The sequence below is a fragment of the Psammomys obesus genome, unplaced genomic scaffold, assembly GCF_907164565.1.
Source record: "Psammomys obesus unplaced genomic scaffold, mPsaObe1.curated_primary_1811, whole genome shotgun sequence".
Classification (NCBI taxonomy): domain Eukaryota; kingdom Metazoa; phylum Chordata; class Mammalia; order Rodentia; family Muridae; genus Psammomys; species Psammomys obesus.
The window spans coordinates 41041073-41059594 of record NW_026587216.1 but is presented as its reverse complement, the minus strand read 5'-3'; the positions used below and the strand labels follow the sequence as shown (position 1 = coordinate 41059594).

Here is an 18522-nt window from a genome sequence, read left to right as displayed (position 1 = left end):
CATTTTAGAAATGCTATTAATTTAGAAATGTTTTCTTAGCAGTGGTTTTTTGTTGTCCATTTCTGCTGTAATCAGTTAATTTTTCTATTCGAAGAAGCAATTTTCCTGAGTAGGCTGCCAAACCAATTTCAGGGGTAGAGGACACTGACTCTGGGTATGGGCTGTGTTCATCTGAGCATGCCTGACCTAAAGAGCTGTGTCCTTTTAAACCACTCAGTACTTTCCTTATTAATATGGAAATGGTCCTGAATTTGGGAACAGGGAGAGAGTCATTAAATGTATTTGATGGTTTTGTCAAATGGAGAGTCTGTCCCGCTAGTTGTGTGCCGTTGTCACACTTTAAAATTTTTTCTTATTCTACAAATAGTTGTATTCTTGTCTTTAACTCTTACTGGTTTTTTGAGCCAGGCTCGTGCAGCCCAAGCTGACCTAGAACTTGCTGTGTCATCAAGGATGATGGAAAACTCCTGCTACTCCTGCCCCCACCTCTTAAAGGCCTGTGTTAGAGGTATGCACCAGCCTGCCCAGCTGGTTTTTTCTTTTTTTAAAACGCAAGTATAGATTTGTGGATTTGTTTGGACCGTCAGTGGCTGTGATGCTGTGATAGGAATATTTCTCCACTTTATGTCCAATGAGAATGTAAGTTTTGGCTACTGGGTTGTTCTGTTTCATTTTGAAGTGGGGACTTGCTGTGTGGTTTATGGGCTTGCTCAGAACCTAGGCAGTGCTTCCGCGTCCACATCTTCCTATCGTGTTCTCAGGTCACATGCAGGAACCATCACACCCAGCCAAAATCTTTTTTTTTTTTTTCTTTTTAAGAATAATTTTCGATCAGAGCAAATTGAGCAGAAAGTACAGATTTTCCGTCAACTCTCCACCCCTCCTTCACCGGACGAGTGCCACATGCGCACGGTTGTTAAAACTGAACCTCCTTTGGCGCATTAACTCAGTTTAGAGTTGGGCATCTGTGCGCTCTTGCACATACGGGATGACCCACCATTGTCACATTGGAGCACTGTAGAACAGTTGTATGTTCTTCAGAACTGACTTTCACGTGTTCTTCCCTCTCTGTGACCACTTTACTGTCGCTGTGCTTTTGACTTTTCCAGAACATCTTGTAGTCAAAATGAAATACCAGTAGTCTCTTCTTTGGCTTTTTAAGCCAACAATGCAGGTCTAAGGTACTTACATATATTTCCATGGCTTGATAATTTACCTCCTGTTTTTATTTGGTTTTGTTTTTCAAGATAGGCTTCCTCTGTAGCTCTGGCTGTCCTGGAACTGGCTCTATAGACCAGACTGTCCTCAAACTCACAGAGATCCACCTGCATCTGCTTCCCAAGTGCTGGGACTGAAGCCACGCGCCACAACTGCCCGGCTAGTTGCTCTCCTTTTAGTGAGGCGTTATTGTCTGCAGACACCACAGTTCATTCGCTCTCCTACTGAAAACATTGTTGAATCCCAGTTGTGACAATAGAGTTGCTTTAAACATCTTTATACATAATTGTGGATAGACATAAATTTTAAATTCATTTGAACTAAGTACCGAGAATTGTGATTACTGGATTGTATAGTACAATAATTACTTTGTGTCTTCATGCAATTTTGTGTTTAACATAGTTTTTTGTTTTGTTTTTGGTAGAGAAATCAGGGACCTTGAGTTTAACAAACCAAAACAAAACTGTCGAACTTCATTGTGTGGTTTTTCAAGGTACTTATAGACGATGAAAAAGATGAGAATACTGTTATTTTCTATGCAAGTGTTTCCTCTCGCCCCAGCCCTGGCCCCAGTGTTGGTCTTTTATGGTGGAAAAGGAAGCCGAAGGTATTGGTGAAGTTTTGTAGCTGGGTCTTGAGACAGATTTGCCTCTGTGGGAGCTGAACTTGCCTGGGTCTAGGTCCCCAGATGACAGCTCTGTGGACTGTATCATGTTGTGTAAATGAAGGATGGCTTCTGTGAGGAAAGGGAGGTTTAGGAGTTTGGTGACTGCAGCTCTGGTTCCTTCAGCACTTCTCCCTTCGTGTTTTTGTGTTTGCTCTGAAGCTGTTTCTAGTCTTGGTTGAGGCTTCCAGAGTAATTCCCACTGCAGGTGTGCTAGCAATTTTTGAGTTACACAATGCCACTGGAAAGGCCTTATCTGTCAGGTGAGCTGTGCATTGCAATGCATTCAGTCAGGTGAGGTGGGGAGAGGATGGTCATAGAGGTGGCGCTTGGGCCTTTTGTTTAAGAAATTAAACTAGCTGTTTTATATTGACATGTTGATCACAGAACCAGTTCTGTAAATGATTTTTATTCATTTGCTAACATAGCTTTTTTAATCCCTGAAATTGAATTGTTTCCTTCTGATTTCTAAACCTTGGTTTTTTGTTGTTTTGTTTTCAAGATAAATGTATGCATGTAGCCCTGGCTGTCCTGGAACTCGATAAGCATACCAGGCTGGCCTCAAACTCACAGGGATCCACCTGTCCCAGCCTCAAGCTGTGCTCCATAATATCTACTTCTGAACCTGTTTTCGCTTCATTTTGTTAATCATGAACTGGTTTATTTTCATCAGCGAAGGCATATAACTATATATTTACTTTTATCACCAAGCCTTTATTAAGGACTTACTTGTGATGGTCTAATACAATGAGCTTGTGAAAGAAAGGACATGCAGGCTAAGGCTTGGTGGTAGAGTGTGTTTGTGTACTTTGGTTTTGTGAGATGTCAAAAGTCTTTCCTGGCGCTTTAGTAGCTCACCGAAAGGGTATATTACCCCACTCTGTAGCCAGAAAAAAACTAAGAAGTAGGCTTTTTGTGGGTTTGTTTTTTGGGTTTGGTTTTTGTTCCAAGACCGTGTTTCTCTGTATGTCCTGGCTGTCCTAGAACTTATTTTGTAGACCAGGATGTCCTCAAACTTATGGACAGATCTGCTTGCCTGTGCCTCCAGAGTGATGGGATTAAAGGCATGCACCACAATGCCCTGCCCGAGAGAGGTTTTTATAATTGAGAGCCTCTACTGCCTGTCAGATACAAATATCCTAATTATTCTGAGAAAGAATTCTCTCTTTTTGAGAGAGAATTATTGTATAGTTGATTAGCTGAGAGCCCACTCGATAGAGCAGGCTGGCCTAGAACTCAGAGATCTGCCTCCCCAGTGCTGGGTTTGTATCATGCCCCACCACCTCTGGCATATTACAGAACTAAGACCACTTGTCTACTGACGTAGGTCAAGCTTCTGAAGATGCTTTTCTGTTTTGTGAGTCTATGTTCTGCGCTAGGCTGTAGTCTGGAGGCTCACACTGGCAGACCGTGTTCTGTGCCGCCTCTGATGGCTGTGTGTGATGTGGATGTGCGTACGTGTTACTACTGCATTAGCCTGTTTTTCTCATAGGGTAAAAACAAAGCTGGCGTAGCATAGTGCTTAAAAGCATGAGCTCTAGCCTGCGAGGAAAAGGCGGGTGGTCAGGACCAGCCTGTACAGAGTGAGTTCCAGGACAACACAGAGACATTGTCTCAGAAAACAAAACTAAACTAAAAAACATGAGCTCTGGAGTTTCCCGTGTTAGAGTTAAGTTGTTGGCAGTCAGCCTCAGTTTCCCTATATTAAAATAGGAAAGATTTGAAAAGAATAAGGCCATGGTGCCTATAGCCATGTTATCCAGTGCCTAGCGATTGTGTCTGCTTTCTTCCTGGGTTACTGGGAATATCAAGGGAGAGAACACAGCTGCCAGCAGCTTTGAAATGGACTTCCTTATTGATATAAAATCTTGTTTGAACTACTTTACACTTAAAAGTTTTAAACCTTATGTGACACTGGCTGGAGAACTTTGAAAGCTTCGGGTTTATGTTAGTTCAGGTAAATGGTCCTGTTAACTTGTCTTAGTAAAATACTGTGATTTTGGCTCGTTTTTGCATGAGGTTTATGATTAATTGAACAGGACAGTTGTAGTTAGACATACCAGTACCTGATTTAAAAGATGGATTATGAGAGGGCACTGGTTGTCCCTACTAGGTAGCTTTTCATATGAAAATGGTTTAAAGTATCCTGAAGTGCTCAGTTACGGAGTGCTCGGTAGTCCACCGTGTGAACTGGAGGGGGATGGGCTCACTTGTCTTTGGCATCTCATCCTCATCGGCACAGGTCAGCACATACCTTGGCTTGTGGTCTGTAGTAAGTGAGGCAGCTGGAACCCCTGCTTGTTCCAGTCAGCACGCAGGTTAGTTTACTTTAATTCTAGAAGTAGATTCTGTTTGGATGTAGCGCAGTTGGCAGAGTGCCTGTCTAGCACCCAGGAGGCCCTGGGTTTGATACCTAATGTTCATCGCTGATACTGCACAAACCAGATGTTTATGTGGTGATGCGCGTAGTAACCCCAGCCCAAGAGAGGCAGAGACAGGAAAATCAGGAGTTCGAGGCCATCCCCAGCTAGTCACATGGGAATGAGACTCTGTGTGTCCATCCATTCTTCTTCCTTCCTTCCCTTCCTTCCCTTCCTTCTCTTCCTTTCCTTCCTTCCCTTCTTTCCCTCCCTCCCTCCCTCCTTCCTTCCTCCCTCCCTCCCTTTCTTCCTTCCGTTTTACTCTGATGCTGGTGTGACCTCATGAGCCTGCACCCTCTGCCTTCCAAGTAGCTAAAGTTCAGCTGTGAGCTGCCGCTCACTCTGTTGGCTGGTGCCTGCCTGCATGCTTCTAGGTGTGTCCGCTCAGAGAATCTGAAATGCCTTTACTTGGCCCTTCATTATGCTAACAGCACCAGGAAGTAGGATTTGTTAGGTAGGGATTTTTTTTTTTTAAAGAGTAAATGGAATTAAACTAAGAATTTAGATACTTTTCTCATCATATTTCTGGTATAAGGAGGTTTGCTGTGCCCTCAGTGTCCTAGAACTTCACCTGTAGCCCAGGCTGGCCTTGAAATTACAGAGAGCCGCCTGCCTCTGCCTCCCGAGTGCTGGGATTACAGTTACCTGCCACCACTGCCTGGCATTGTCTTTTTAGTTGTGTGAATGAGACAGACAGGGTCTCATGTAGTCCCAGGTAGCCTCAAACTTGCCATGTAATGGAAGAAAACCTTACGAACCTCTTCCTCTGCCTCCCAAGTGCTCCAGCTTGTTACATAGAGTTTATGTGGTGCTGGGGTTTGAACCCATGACTTCATGCGTACTATGCAAGTGGTCTACATCTTCAGCCCAGATCTTTTTTTTTTTTTTTAAATGTGTGTGGGTTTTTGCCTCTGTGTGTGTATATACTACCATTATGTGGTTCTAAAGGAAGGTGTCTGATCCCTGGGACTGGGGTTATAGCCTATAACTGAGATCCAGGAATCAAACCCTACGCCCTGCTGGAAGAGCAGCCAGTGCTCTTAATCTCTGAGCCATCTCTCTAGTCCTATACTGTTGTTGTTGTTTGTTTTAATGAGTGCTGTTCTGCCTGCTTGTGTGTGTGTCAGATCCCCTGAAACTGGAGTTACACACAGTTGTCAGCTGCTGTGTAGTTGCTGGGAGTTGAACCTGGGTCCTTTGGAAGGGCTGCCAGTGCCCTTAACCTCTGAGCCATCTCTTTAGCCGTATGTTTAATTTTTGAAAAAGCCTGTACAGCACCTGTTACTTCCTGCTTTACCCTTTGTCCTGTGCTTGTGGAAATGTTGGTTCTTGGTGTACTGCTGCTGTGTGCTATTCCTTTTTCAGTACTCCAGGTTTTTTAATATGCCTGGCAACATAAAACACTGTAAATACAACAGGGAGGTAACGCAACTGTCTTTTGAAGACTCTTGGGCAGGGCTTTGATAGAGAATTTCTGAGACTTGAAACTTACTTTTTCCCTAGCTAATGTATTTAGTGTTTTATGTGTGATTGGCCTAGATACAAGCTAAAAACGTAGCTTGAGAGAGATCGTCCTATGTGTGGGAAGTAAATGCATTGCAGGTGTGTCCGTTTTCTGGCAATCAGGAAAGAGGTCAAGTGTAGTGAGTAAGTGAGGGTAGATGAGCTTTATGGGGCTAAGCCTGCAGCCAAAGGTGGGGATGAAGGAAAGGCCCCTGCTGCTGGAACAGCCTCATCCGCCTGCTCCAGCCTCTCTGTGGACAGATGCTTTGTTCAGTATAGCCTGAAATGTGGGTTTTTGTTCCCACCATGCTAGGCTGTATTCTTCTTTATTCCCTCCTGGCATTTCTGGCTTGTAAAACTGGCTGAGCCTGTCTGCACTGTTGTGGCTGCCGGAAGGCACTGTGAGTAAGCTGCATGGCTGGCCCTGCAGCCAGTCAGGAGGTGCAGGCTTGTCTCTTCTCTCAGGACCAGATGTGCAAGCAAGTAATTCAAAATGTGCTTGACCTTGATATCAGGAAGAAAGTGCTAAAGCTTTAGAACAACAACAACAAAACAAACTTACCTAAGGATGCAACTCACCAGTGGTGCATTTCCTAGCGTGCACAAAAGACAAGAAAGAAAGCCTTCCCTTTTTTTCTGTGCTCAGTTTTGGTAAGGAAACAGATTGAGAAAATTGAAGAGGGGTGTGTGTGCATGCACACCCATATGTAATGATGAGTTTGGGGTATGGAGCAGGTCCAGTGACTTGTAAAAGTTGTTACAGCTTTGAGCTGCTGGTCTCTGGTGGCACAAAAGGAAATATGTTGGTGTGTATTATATAGAACCACATTAGCCAAAAAAAAAAAAAAAAAAAAGAACCACATTAGCTAAAGGCCAGTGACATATTCTTAATTAAAAATGAGAATTTAGTAAAAAATCATTAGCTGCAAATCTGTTTCAACACAAGAAAAGGAGACTGTTTTTACTTTTATCTCTCTTCTTGACTTACAAATTTAATTTTTTTTAAGATTTATTTATTATCTATACAACATTCCGCCTGCACACCAGATCTTACTATAGATGGTTATAAGATACCATGTGGTTGCTGGGAATTGAACTCAGGACCTTTGGAAGAACAGTGAATTCTCTTAACCTCTGAGCCATTTTTTTTCTTCAAAGTATTGCTCAAAGTAAAGCAAATGGAGCAAAGCTTTTTAACCTGGAGCAGGAACTTCTGTATTCTGCATTCTGTCAAAGCCTGGCTACACAACAACTCCAGTTCCTTACCTACCATTGAGAAACTGAGTTGAACATTTCTAAATCCTAATGTCTTCATTTTGTTGGTGTTGATGTCTATTACCTGATGATGGCATATATGAGAAGTGAAGGAAACAGGTGATGACATAAAATGGTGTTTGAAATGGCTTTGTTTATGCCCTTGTGTATACACACACACACACACACACACACACACACGATCTGTCTAGAGTTTGTTTTGTTTTTTTTGTTTTTTTTGTTTTTTTGTTTTTTTGAGACATGTTATCTGTGTAGTCATGGCTGTCCTGGAACTTGCTATGTAAAGTAGGCTATCCTCAAACTCACACTGGCTTCTAGAGAATTGTTTTTATATATATGTATATTTATTTATATATTTGATGTGCTTAATCATGATATAAAAAGGAAAACTAAATTCATTAGAAGTAGGATTAGAAAATATCAAACCACTGGGCTCTAGTGGCACACAGTTTTAATCACAGCATTCAAGAGTCGAGCAGACAGATCTGAGTTCAAGGACAGCCAGGGCTACCCTGAGAAACCTTGTCTCAAAAAAAAAAAAAAAAAGTCACCCAGTTGGATATGGTCTTTAATCTCAGCAGAGGCATTGAGATGGAGAGTTGAAGGCTAGTGTGGTCTACAGGCAGATTCCAGACCAGCCAGCGCTACAGAGCCAGGCTTGTCTCAAATAAACAACAGCCTCCAAGAAATGTCAAACCTGTACATGAGACAAAACCTGTGGATTCATCTCTTGTCAAAGGGGCTCTAAAGAGGGCCCCTTTGTACATGATGAAAGTGGGTTGGGTGGTGCTGGTTCTCGCGGCCTCCCAGACAGGAGAGCCCCTCCCCCTCCCCTGCTGGTGACAGCCTGCAGCTCTGCACAGAGCGCCAGCATCTGTAGTTGTCCAGCAGACCTTGGGGAAGGAGCAGGACATGTTTTGTCTTGAGCACCCTGGGTTTTCTGGCCACACTGCCTACGGGTAATTGTACTTGCTGCACAGGTGTTTCCCTGTAGGCTATGGGGACTGAGGACACAATCGTTTTCATCTTCATTTCCCTGCTGTATCACTACAGTAACGTTCCGTAGAACTAGATTTGAGGACGAGTGAGTGAGATCAAAGGAGGGTGAGGTCCATGCTCAGGAAGTGTGGAGTACAATTGAGGAGAGCAGTTTCCTAGAAGGACACAAGCTGACAGAATTGCCTGGATCAGCTAAGGGAAGGCTTCGGTGCTGGGGGCCAGTTACTCTGGGCTGCATTGTCAAAGGGATTAACATGAGTATTTTATGGAACTTGAGCATAGACAAGAAAGATGCATGATGAATAATTTTATCAGCATATCCTTTTATACTCCCTTTTCTTCAAACCTCATCATCCCTTGGCAGTTTCTTTTGGGGTGGAAAGGATGTTAACATTGATTGCTGTGTCTGTCTTTGTGGTCAGAAGTTCACAAATGATCAGATAACTGAAAATTTAGGCTCTAAAATCCATTCTTTGTTCTGGTTGTATAAATCCTTTGAGGAGCCAGTGTCAACTCTCCTGGAAACGGGCACTTTTCTCCAGGTTTTCAAAGGTGCACACGTGTGTCGGCTCATGGAGTTTTTCACCTCCCATTTTGACCTAGCATCGTGCTGGCCCTTACTTGGCTGATTTTCTCCAAAATACTTAGCGATTATTCTTGGGCTGTAAGAGTGAGCGGTACAGGGTGACATTAGAGCTGTTGCAAACTATTAGATGGCACCGGTCGTCTGTGACCTGCAGTCACACAGCACACGGAAATCCCACTGCCACTGCCCTTTCATTAAACTGTGGGGCAGGCACTGAGCCTGAGCTAGCAGACCTGTGCAGCAGGGCTGGTTTCCATTCCTTGATTCTTTAAAGATCCCAGAAGCCCTTCCTGACTCCCCTGCTGACACAGGGCATGTGTCCTCCCCATAGCTCCTCCAGGTGGGGGCTTTTGACCCCAGTAGGCTGACATTGTCTTTCCTTAACATCTCCTAGGACTGACCCTAATTCCTTGAAAATTTCTTCACTAGACAGCAGAAAGGCAGAGAGACAAGAGGGGTGGGCTTGACCTACCATGGGAGACTGATAATTGTCCAATGACAGTTCAGATTTTTTTTTTTTTTTTGAGTCATAAATGTATGTCTGGTCATAATGGCACTGGAGTGTCAGAAGGCGGGGAGCATGGTGTTAGGTATCTGCTTTGTGTGCTGGGGTTTTAATCTCAGTGTTCACACAAAGCCCAGGGCCTGGGGGTTGTCACAGCTTTGGCATTTTGATAAGCTGAAGTTTAGTGGGGTTACGTCATTTCCTGGGAACTGTCCCTACTGAGACAAGGTGGGGAATGGCTTTAAAGAGATGGAAAAGAACTATTTGTGGTATTGACTCTGATTGACTAGATTCTGAATAGTTTTGTATTCTACTTTTCCCCTAAGTAGTCCATAAGGATCTTATCTTTCTTTCTTTCTTTTTTTTTAATAGTTTTTAAACTTTTAAAAATATCAGATAGGTAACAGTATGCTATAAAGCATACTAAGTTCTACTAAATATAACACAGACGAGAGCCTTATTCCAGACGCTGGAGAAAAGGTGCTTTCCTACAGTATTTGAGTCCTGTCGTACTGTTAAAAATGTGTTCTGGACCGGCAGGTAAGGCTGCTGCCATGCCTGATGACATGGGAGCCATGTGGTGGCTGAGGAAAATCACCTTCTGAAAGGTGTCCTCATTGCCACATACGGGCTGTGGCAAAAGCAGCCCCACCCACTGAATGCCAGTGTTTAGAGCAAAAGACTACACACACAAATGAATAAAATACAAAAAAGTTGTAATTCGCACATACTATAAAATGTGGTTTACTCAGAAAGTATGTTGATGTGGTCAAGGAGCTTTTAGGGTTGGTCGTGGTATGTACCTGCAGTCTCAGAACCTGCAGTGGGAGGATTGCTCGAGCCCTGGAGTTCACACAGTCTGGGCAACATGGTAATTTCACCATGTGAAAACATACATGACGCCGGGCACGGTGGCGCACCCCTTTAATCCCAGCACTCAGGGAGGCAGAGGCAGGTGGATCACGAGATCGGGGCCAGCAGTCTAGCATGGCTAAGGCTACATACACAAGGAAACTGTATTTTGACACCTCCCCCCCCAAAAAAAAAAAAAACCAAACCAAACCAAAACAAAAAACAAACATTACTGGTGCTTGAATTATTTTTAGAACTTGCTGTCAAAGATCTTGGCATTTGTATCTATTACCATTGAAGATATCTCCCAATGGGCTCTAAACGTAATCCAGAAGGGAAGTTCTGAGTAAAAGCATGAAATGATGTTATGTTCCAAAGTGTGAATTGCAAATGTTAGATCTCCTGGTCTTGACTGGCAGCCCTATCTTTAGGTTACCTGGTCGTTGCCTTTATGCATGATAATGGATTCTAATTGAATTTGTTGCTTTCTTTGGTTTGACACTAAGTGCACACAGTTTTCATGCCTTTGCTATTTCCTGAGTAAACCAAAGTTTTCTTACTGGTAACGCCCAGGATAGGGCTGACTTGGCCACTTAGTACAAGAGGGCAAAGAGGGCGACATCAGGATTTAGCATGCAGTCCTGGCTGCTGAGAAACAGCCGTGCTAAAATATTTTAAGAACTTCCCTGGCTTCAAATTTATATTCTGCCTAGCGTAACTTTCCTTTACCCGTCCAAATGTTTCCTTAACTCAGCCCCACAGGTCTCAACTTTGAGAAGAACGACTCCGTCTCCCGATATGGAGCCTCTCAAGTTGAAGATATGGGGAACATAATCCTAGCAATGATCTCAGAGCCGTATAGTGAGTATCGTCACTGTAGTAATTGGATTCCCGCAGCCTTGCTTCTGATCTCAGGGCACAGCTTTGCTGTGCAGTTGCCAGAATGATGACTGTGCACTCTTATTTTCAGATCACAGATTTTCAGATCCGGAGAGAGTAAACTACAAATTTGAAAGTGGCACTTGGTGAGTGGTTGAGTGCTATTCATTTGACCCTTGGGTTTGTTCTTACTTGTGACATTTAAGTCTTTTTAGGTTTTCCTAATTTTGTTAAACCTCTGCTTACCATCTCTTATTGTCAGGTCATCTGTTCCTTAAAAGCACGCTTACAGGTCGAGGTTAAAATTTAGTGAAGTGTTGGCATCTTTGCTCATTGACTGAGGGCATTTGTGATTCTTACTTTAGTCTTCATGTCTGTCTACCCTTTCTAAAGGAAAGGTCATGGGATTTGGAAGTTCTGGAGGGAATGGAAAGCTGGTTCATTGGGTAAGGGTGCTTACTGCTCATGCAGGGACCTGGGGTTTATGCCACCTCAGGCAGTGCACGCCTGCCTGTAACTCCAGTACCAAATGCTCTCTAGCCTGTGCGTGTGGTGCACATAAGTGGATCTTTAAAGGAGTTCTTGATGTTCATGGGGTAAGTTACACGTATGCCATCCTTTTCTCCTTTATCACAGTGGACATCTAGGGAGGTGTCTGAAGTGATGTCTCTGTGATCATAGGTAGACGTGATTGTTGTTACTGTCATGAATTTTGTGAGATTGTCTGGCACCTGCTGATGGGTAGAAACTTTTGACAGCTTAGCCAGTAGAGAGACTTCAGCACTGATTTTTTTTTTTTTTGGTAGAGAAAGTGACTCATTAGGAAAAAGTCCTAGGGTTACTGAAAATATGGACAGGAGACAGACAGAACATCAGAAGGTGTCAAGGTGTATAATGGGTGATTTGCAAGTGACTCACTAAGGCGTGGAGATTCCCAAGTGTTTTCATAAACACCCTGTGCTTGCTGGCACTCCTGTTTGATGAGGGGAGATACTTTAATAGTCTCCTGACCACATGCTTACATTCCCAATGTGGGTTAATTGTAGCTTTATTCTGATCCTTGCTGTCAAGCTGGATTTAGTGCCTAATGTGTGCTCCCTTCGTGAGAAAAAAAAAAAAAAAAAAAAATTGAAGTCCTACCCCACCCCCGCTTGACCTTAGTATGGTGGCTCAGAGCAGGACTCTTAGTACTCAGATGGTGAGGTAGGGAGTTGTCAAATTCAAGGTTAGCCTGGGTTATTTATTGAAATGTTGTCTTCAAACAGACAGGAGCAAAACCAAGACAAAGCAAACAAGAAAACCCTTCTTTATTCTAGGTCAGGCTGGTAAGGGTACTGAGAGACTTTTGCTTCCCTTGAATTGATCTCAGATGGTTTTGATCTTACAGCAAAGATAGATCTTGCAGCTGACAGATGCTTTTCTGGATGAGCTAGCTGCTTTGGACCTACGTAGACCGCCATCTTTCTACAGCGGCACAGCAAATTCTCTGAGCTGTCTCCAGCTCCAAGTTGGCAGTTGGCAGTGCACGTCAGTCTGCTCTTCAGCGGCCTTGTTTGTAGCCAGGTGGTTTGCCTTGCACTGACTAGCAACATGAAGTTGCGTTTCTTTCACAGCAGCAAGATGGAACTCATTGATGACAACACGGTTGTGAGGGCTCGAGGTTTACCCTGGCAGTCTTCGGACCAAGATATTGCAAGGTTCTTTAAAGGACTCAATATTGCCAAGTGGGTTTCCTTTTCTTTGTTTCACTCAGTTCCAAAGGAGTGCAGGGTTTTCTGTATTTCTGACATTTCTCCCCACTGTGTGTTCCCTGCCTGCCATCCCTTTCTTTTCCCTCAAAGGGGTGGCGCAGCACTTTGTCTAAACGCTCAGGGACGGAGGAATGGGGAAGCTCTGGTCAGATTCGTGAGTGAGGAGCACAGAGACCTAGCCCTCCAGAGGCACAAGCATCACATGGGGACCCGGTACATTGAGGTGTGTGCTCCCAGCCAGACATACTTGACCTCGCCACTGTTCGCGTACGATAGGCATTTTAGAAACTGTTTTAATGTCTCTTTATTTTTTTAGGTTTACAAAGCAACAGGTGAAGATTTTCTTAAAATTGCTGGAGGTGAGTTCCTTTTATGTAGTAGATGTCATTGATAACCAGAAGTTTTCCATGCACACTGAGTAGATTCTTGGGACCTTAAATGGTTCTTTCCTAGTAAAACATGAGGGTTGGTTTATAAATAGGGAGAAGAAACTTCCAGTACTGCTGGTGAATTTAATGTACTGTAACATTTGCCCTAAGGCCTGAGCCAATCTACTATGGCTAAGTAGCCATTAAGAATGAGACCATATAAAGGTGGAAGGTCATACACAGTCTCATAAAGAGGAGAGGGTAGTTCTGGAAAGAAATGCAGCTGAATTGTTGGAAACGGCCACCTGCAGTCCCTGAGGCTATTCCAAATCTACTTCTAGATTTTCTCTGAATTTTTGAACTCACCAGTGGCCCAGGACCATGGTAGTTTCTTTTTTGGGAGATAATTTTATTGATTCAGTTCACTCCTTTTACCTCTATTTGGGTTCTAAGGATAGAACTTAAAATGTCTGGCTTGCACTACAGGTGCCACTCACTGAGCTGTCTTACAGCCCCAGTCTATTTCCAGGGATCTAGTACTTAACAGAAATATGAACAGAGGAGGAAAAAGATTTAAAACTTTAGGTTTCCAGTTTTTTTTATTTGGAATGTAGTATATATAATAAGTTTTATAATACATTTTAATTCACATATATAACTTTTTTGTTGATATTTTCCCCCAGGATATTGGGTTATAACTTTGAAATCGAAGATGCAAAAAATAATAACTTTGTTTCATTGATTATTTGTTTTAAAGATTTAAAATAAAAATTTAAAATTTTATATGTATGAGTTTTGCCTGCATGTGTATGCACCATGCCTGTGCTCGGTGCCTAAGAAGGCCAGAGGCATTGGATCCCCTGGAACTGGGATTGTAGACAGGTGTGAGCTTACCTATTGGGTGCTGGGACCTCAACCCAGGTCCTCTGGAAGGTCAGCCAGTGCTCATAACAACTGAGTCACTGATCCAGCCCTGGTTGGATTTTTGAGATGGTTTTAGTCATGGCCCAGGCTGACCTGGAACTTGTTATGTAGACCAAGCTGGCCCTGATCTCCAGAGGTTTCCTTTGCCTCAGCCTTGCAGTGCTTGCATTAATAATAAGCATGAGCCATGAAGCTGGCTGACTTTTTTTAAAAATATTTTTATTTATTTTTAGTTTTGTGTATGAATGTTTTTTCTGCATGTATATCTGTTTGCCACACGTGTGCCTGGTACTGATGGAAGTCAGAAGAGGGCATTGGATCCCTGGAACTGGGATTGCAGGCAGTTGTGAGGCACTGTGTAGGAGCTAGTAATCAAACCTTAGTTCTCCGCAGGAGCAGCCAGTGTTCTTAAGCGCTGAGCCATCTCTCTAACCCTTATTATTTTATTTTTTTAGTGGTGGGTTTTAGACATCTATTTTCTAAGCTTCTGTTGTTCTACTTATGTGGTTTTAAAACTATTTCTTGGGAGGGTGGGATTGGGAAGAGACAAAGGAGGGGCTCACAGCTGGGATACAAAGTGAATAAATTGTAATAAATAATAAGTTAAAAAACCCTTTATTTCTTTTAATACACTCTGAACATCTCATGTTAAATTTCATTAATTATATTTATTTTATATGTGTTTTTATATACCATGTATTTATACATTCCTACTGAATTCCTAGAGCTTATTTTTAACTATGTTGTGAAATTTTCTGTTAGTGTGTACTGTTCTTCAGGATGGAGCCTACTGAAAGTAGGAGGACTGAGTCTAAGAATTGAAGCCTTTTAAATAAATTTTTGGCAAGGTGCCAGATTATACTAGGGTAACTTTTATTTAAGTACCAAGTTTTTTGTGTAATATAGCACTGGTCCATCTTTCCAATTTTCAAACTCGTTTTCTACAAAAGTATTCTTTTACTCCAATTTTTCTAGTATGTTTCTTTTCTGCCACTTTATTTAGCAAAGTCCTATGGCTTCAAAGGTTAGGCTTTGCTTTTTACTTGAAATTTCTGAAGTCTTGCAGCAGTATTTAGTGTATTGGTTGGGGAATAGCTGAGGACTTGGAGTTGCTGGGGTCTTCCTGCATCCTGGGCTTTGATGGTAAACACATTGCAAACTGAAGACAAGTTAGCTGGATTTCATTGAATGTGCTTTGCATGATAAGCTTCGTTAGGAGAAACTGGTAACTAGTCTTTAGTGCTAGTTATATGGCAGTGCTGTGGTTTGGGCAGAATGTTGGTAAATATTGCAACTGTGCATACATATTTTCATTATTCTCTACAAATTTTTTTTTTTTTAAGATTGATTGATTTTATGTAGGTGAGTGCTCTATCTGTACGAACACCTGCTGCCAGAAGAGGGCATCAGATCCCTGTATAGATGGTAGTGAGCCACCATGTGATTGCTGTGACTTGAACTCAGGACTCCAGGAAGAGCCGGACAGTGTTCTTAACCGCAGAGCCATCTCTCCAGCCCTTACAAAAATTTCTTAATTAAAGGCAATGAAGAAATTATAACCACAATATATTTTATTAACCTAATTCATTCTCATAGCTTATGAAGTAGTTAGTTTAGCAGATGTGGAAACTAAGGCATGGATGTTAAACTTGAATAAAGTCATGCCCTAGTGGACAGGATAGCTAAGACGAGATCTAGGCATCCTGGATCCACAGCTTGTGCCTTCTGTTATTGTTGTGTGGTTGGACATTGAACTCAAGGCCATTTTCATTAGGCAAAGCCTACCGCAGAGTTTCTCCCTACCGAGGACCCTTGTGTGCCATGAAGACTTTTTCGTTCTCTTTGAGGAAAACAGGCGCTACTCTGTGGTTTGTCTGACCAGCTTCATAGCTTAAGAGGGATGGTTTAGAATACTGCAGGATTTCGTGGTAATTTATTTAACTCCATTTCAGTAAGCACATTTCACAGTTTTTCCTTAAAATTATCTTCACACTCCAACTCCGGACTTAAAAAAGTAAAGAGAATGGCCTCAGGTACCTCCATGCCAGTTTAAAAAATATTTTTATTTCTTTCTTATGTCTATGTAATTTCTGTTTAGAAAGTATTATTTAATACTACGTGCCACAGCTTAATACTAAAGTGCTATGGGAAGTTTCAGATTTTCAGGAAGAAGCCTCTGAGTCCTAGGATATTCTCATTACGAATCCGGTAGTGGTGTGGATCTTAACTGTAAATTCCAAACTTCGCTAGAAGGGCCTGGGATGTCGCTGAGTGGTTAGTGTACTTGCCAGGGCAAGGTCCTGGGCCTGTTTCCCAGCAACATACACACTGCCAGGAATTTTGTCATTTTAAATCTGTAATGTTGCTCTCTTAACCCTTCTCCATTTGTTTTCTCTAGGGACATCCAATGAGGTGGCTCAGTTTCTCTCCAAGGAAAACCAGGTCATCGTCCGCATGCGGGGGCTCCCGTTCACGGCCACGGCTGAGGAGGTGGTGGCCTTCTTCGGACAGCACTGCCCCATCACTGGGGGCAAGGAAGGCATCCTGTTTGTCACCTATCCCGATGGGAGGCCTACAGGAGATGCATTTGTGCTCTTTGCGTGTGAGGAATATGCGCAGAATGCCCTGAGGAAGCACAAGGACCTGTTGGGTAAAAGATACATCGAGCTCTTCAGGAGTACGGCGGCTGAGGTTCAGCAGGTCCGTCTTAGAGGTCTCTTGGAACCCTTGCATTAACGCTTTTCTTCTATTAAATTGTGGTGTGTATTCGTGTGTTAAATGCTTCCTAGACAGAAATTTCACAGACGTAAGAAAGAAATGAATAGAAAGTAATTTAAAACTGGCATGGAGGAACCTGGGGCCATTCTCTTTATTTTTTTAAGTCCAGAGTTGGAGCGGGAAGATAATATTAAGGGAAAACTCTGTGAAATGGAGTTGAATAAATTATCACAAAAGTCCATATTTTACAGTATGCCCTAGATTTTTAAATACATTTACCCAGATCGTACCGCCTGATAAGTATACTGTATTTTAGTGTGTGCCTAGATTTCTTTTATTGTATTTTTTTTTTTTTTTTTTTAAAGACAGTGTCTCACTATGTAGCCTGGCTGGCCTAAGACGCACTGTATAGAGCAGATAGACCAGCCTTAAGCTAACGGACCCTTTCTGAGGGCTGGGATCGCAGGCGTGTGCCACCATGCCTCATGTATTGGACAGAAACGAATGTCACACTTTCTGGGAGGAAATGCATGGATCCTCCGTCAGTCAGGGCCTCTTAAACTTCTTGCACTTACGAGTCCCCTAAAGGATGGATCCCCCAGAGAAATCGAGTCATATTTTTTAATAGTTTTGTGGTGTGGCCATGATTATAGCCCAGCCCTTCTGTATCCCTGAGGATTTAGCTCAGGGCCTCCTGCATGCTCAAATGCACTCTGCAGCTTACACACATACCCTAGAGTTTGCACTTTTAGCAGAATTCTTGGTGGTGGTTTGTAGGACAGCAGAGGAGCAGCAAGACCCTTGAGTCTCTTGTGTTCTGCCTTGTGTACAGGTGCTGAATCGGTTCTCCTCTGCCCCTCTGATTCCACTCCCGACCCCTCCCGTTATCCCAGTACTACCTCAGCAGTTTGTGCCCCCCCCCACCGTAAGAGACTGCGTCCGCCTCCGAGGTCTTCCCTACGCTGCCACAGTAGAGGACATCCTGGAGTTCCTGGGGGAGTTCTCCACAGACATCCGCACACATGGGGTTCACATGGTATTGAATCACCAGGTAAGGTGGTTGTTGATTGGAAAGGTGTGTCTGCTTGTTCTTTCTGGTTACCAAGTACTCATTCTAGGAAGAGTACAATTATCCTGAGTCTTACATTGTCCTTAAGAAAAGATTCAGCTGTAAGAGTAAGAAATCTTGAGGATATACTCCAAAAAATTAGCCCACTGTATTAGTGTAGTAGTTGAAATTCAGCTCTGCTTATTTCATCACAGAAATCTGTCCCTTTATCAGCAACATCAGAGAGGAGCCAAATGTATTATGAGTGTATACAGCATTTTCCTGTTGTAGCTACTGAACTGTGCAACTCCGCTGTTTTTGGTGTGAGAATGGTCACAGGCCAAACATAAGCAAAGACCCATTGCAGATACTTGGGATTCTCTTTAGACGTGCGTCAGGTGTCCACTGTCCTGCAGTAGAATGAGGGCCCAGAGCGCTGCAGTCTGTGGCAGTGTGTGGATCTTAGTGTCAGCTGTATCAAAGGATAACTACAAAGGTTTTCTATCCGAGACTGACTGAATTCTTTCTGTATGCCAGGAAGTATTTACTTGCTTGGTGCCACTTGAGTTTTGGGTAAACAAAATTAATCCTATTGGGTGCTGGACAGTTGACTAGTATTTTGTGCTGTCTTAAGTAAGACAGACTTGTAAGTAATCACAGGCCATGTAGCACTAGTTTAAAAGTTCAGAACTCTGTTAAAAGCAAAGGATTTCATTTTAGAAAGGAAGACTTTTATTCAGAGTATTAAGGATTGAACACAGGCTTTTAATGGAAATACTAATTTTTTTCTGACTACTAATTTTCCACTTCAC

General features: G+C 42.8%; 1 protein-coding gene across 6 annotated transcripts in view; it reads left to right on the top strand.

Annotated features, from left to right (window-relative positions):
- Esrp1 (epithelial splicing regulatory protein 1) overlaps positions 1–18522 on the top strand; it is a 53278-nt gene that overhangs the window by 8025 nt on the left and 26731 nt on the right. For 5 of the 6 annotated variants that reach the window (XM_055603447.1, XM_055603442.1, XM_055603446.1 and 2 more), the window contains exons 5-11: positions 10785–10883; positions 10993–11047; positions 12515–12625; positions 12743–12875; positions 12969–13011; positions 16343–16644; positions 17495–17713. In XM_055603447.1, the coding sequence (XP_055459422.1) occupies positions 10785–10883; positions 10993–11047; positions 12515–12625; positions 12743–12875; positions 12969–13011; positions 16343–16644; positions 17495–17713 (962 nt within the window). The remainder of the gene's footprint in view (positions 1–10784; positions 10884–10992; positions 11048–12514; positions 12626–12742; positions 12876–12968; positions 13012–16342; positions 16645–17494; positions 17714–18522) is intronic. The other variant, XM_055603441.1, reaches the window with a different exon arrangement.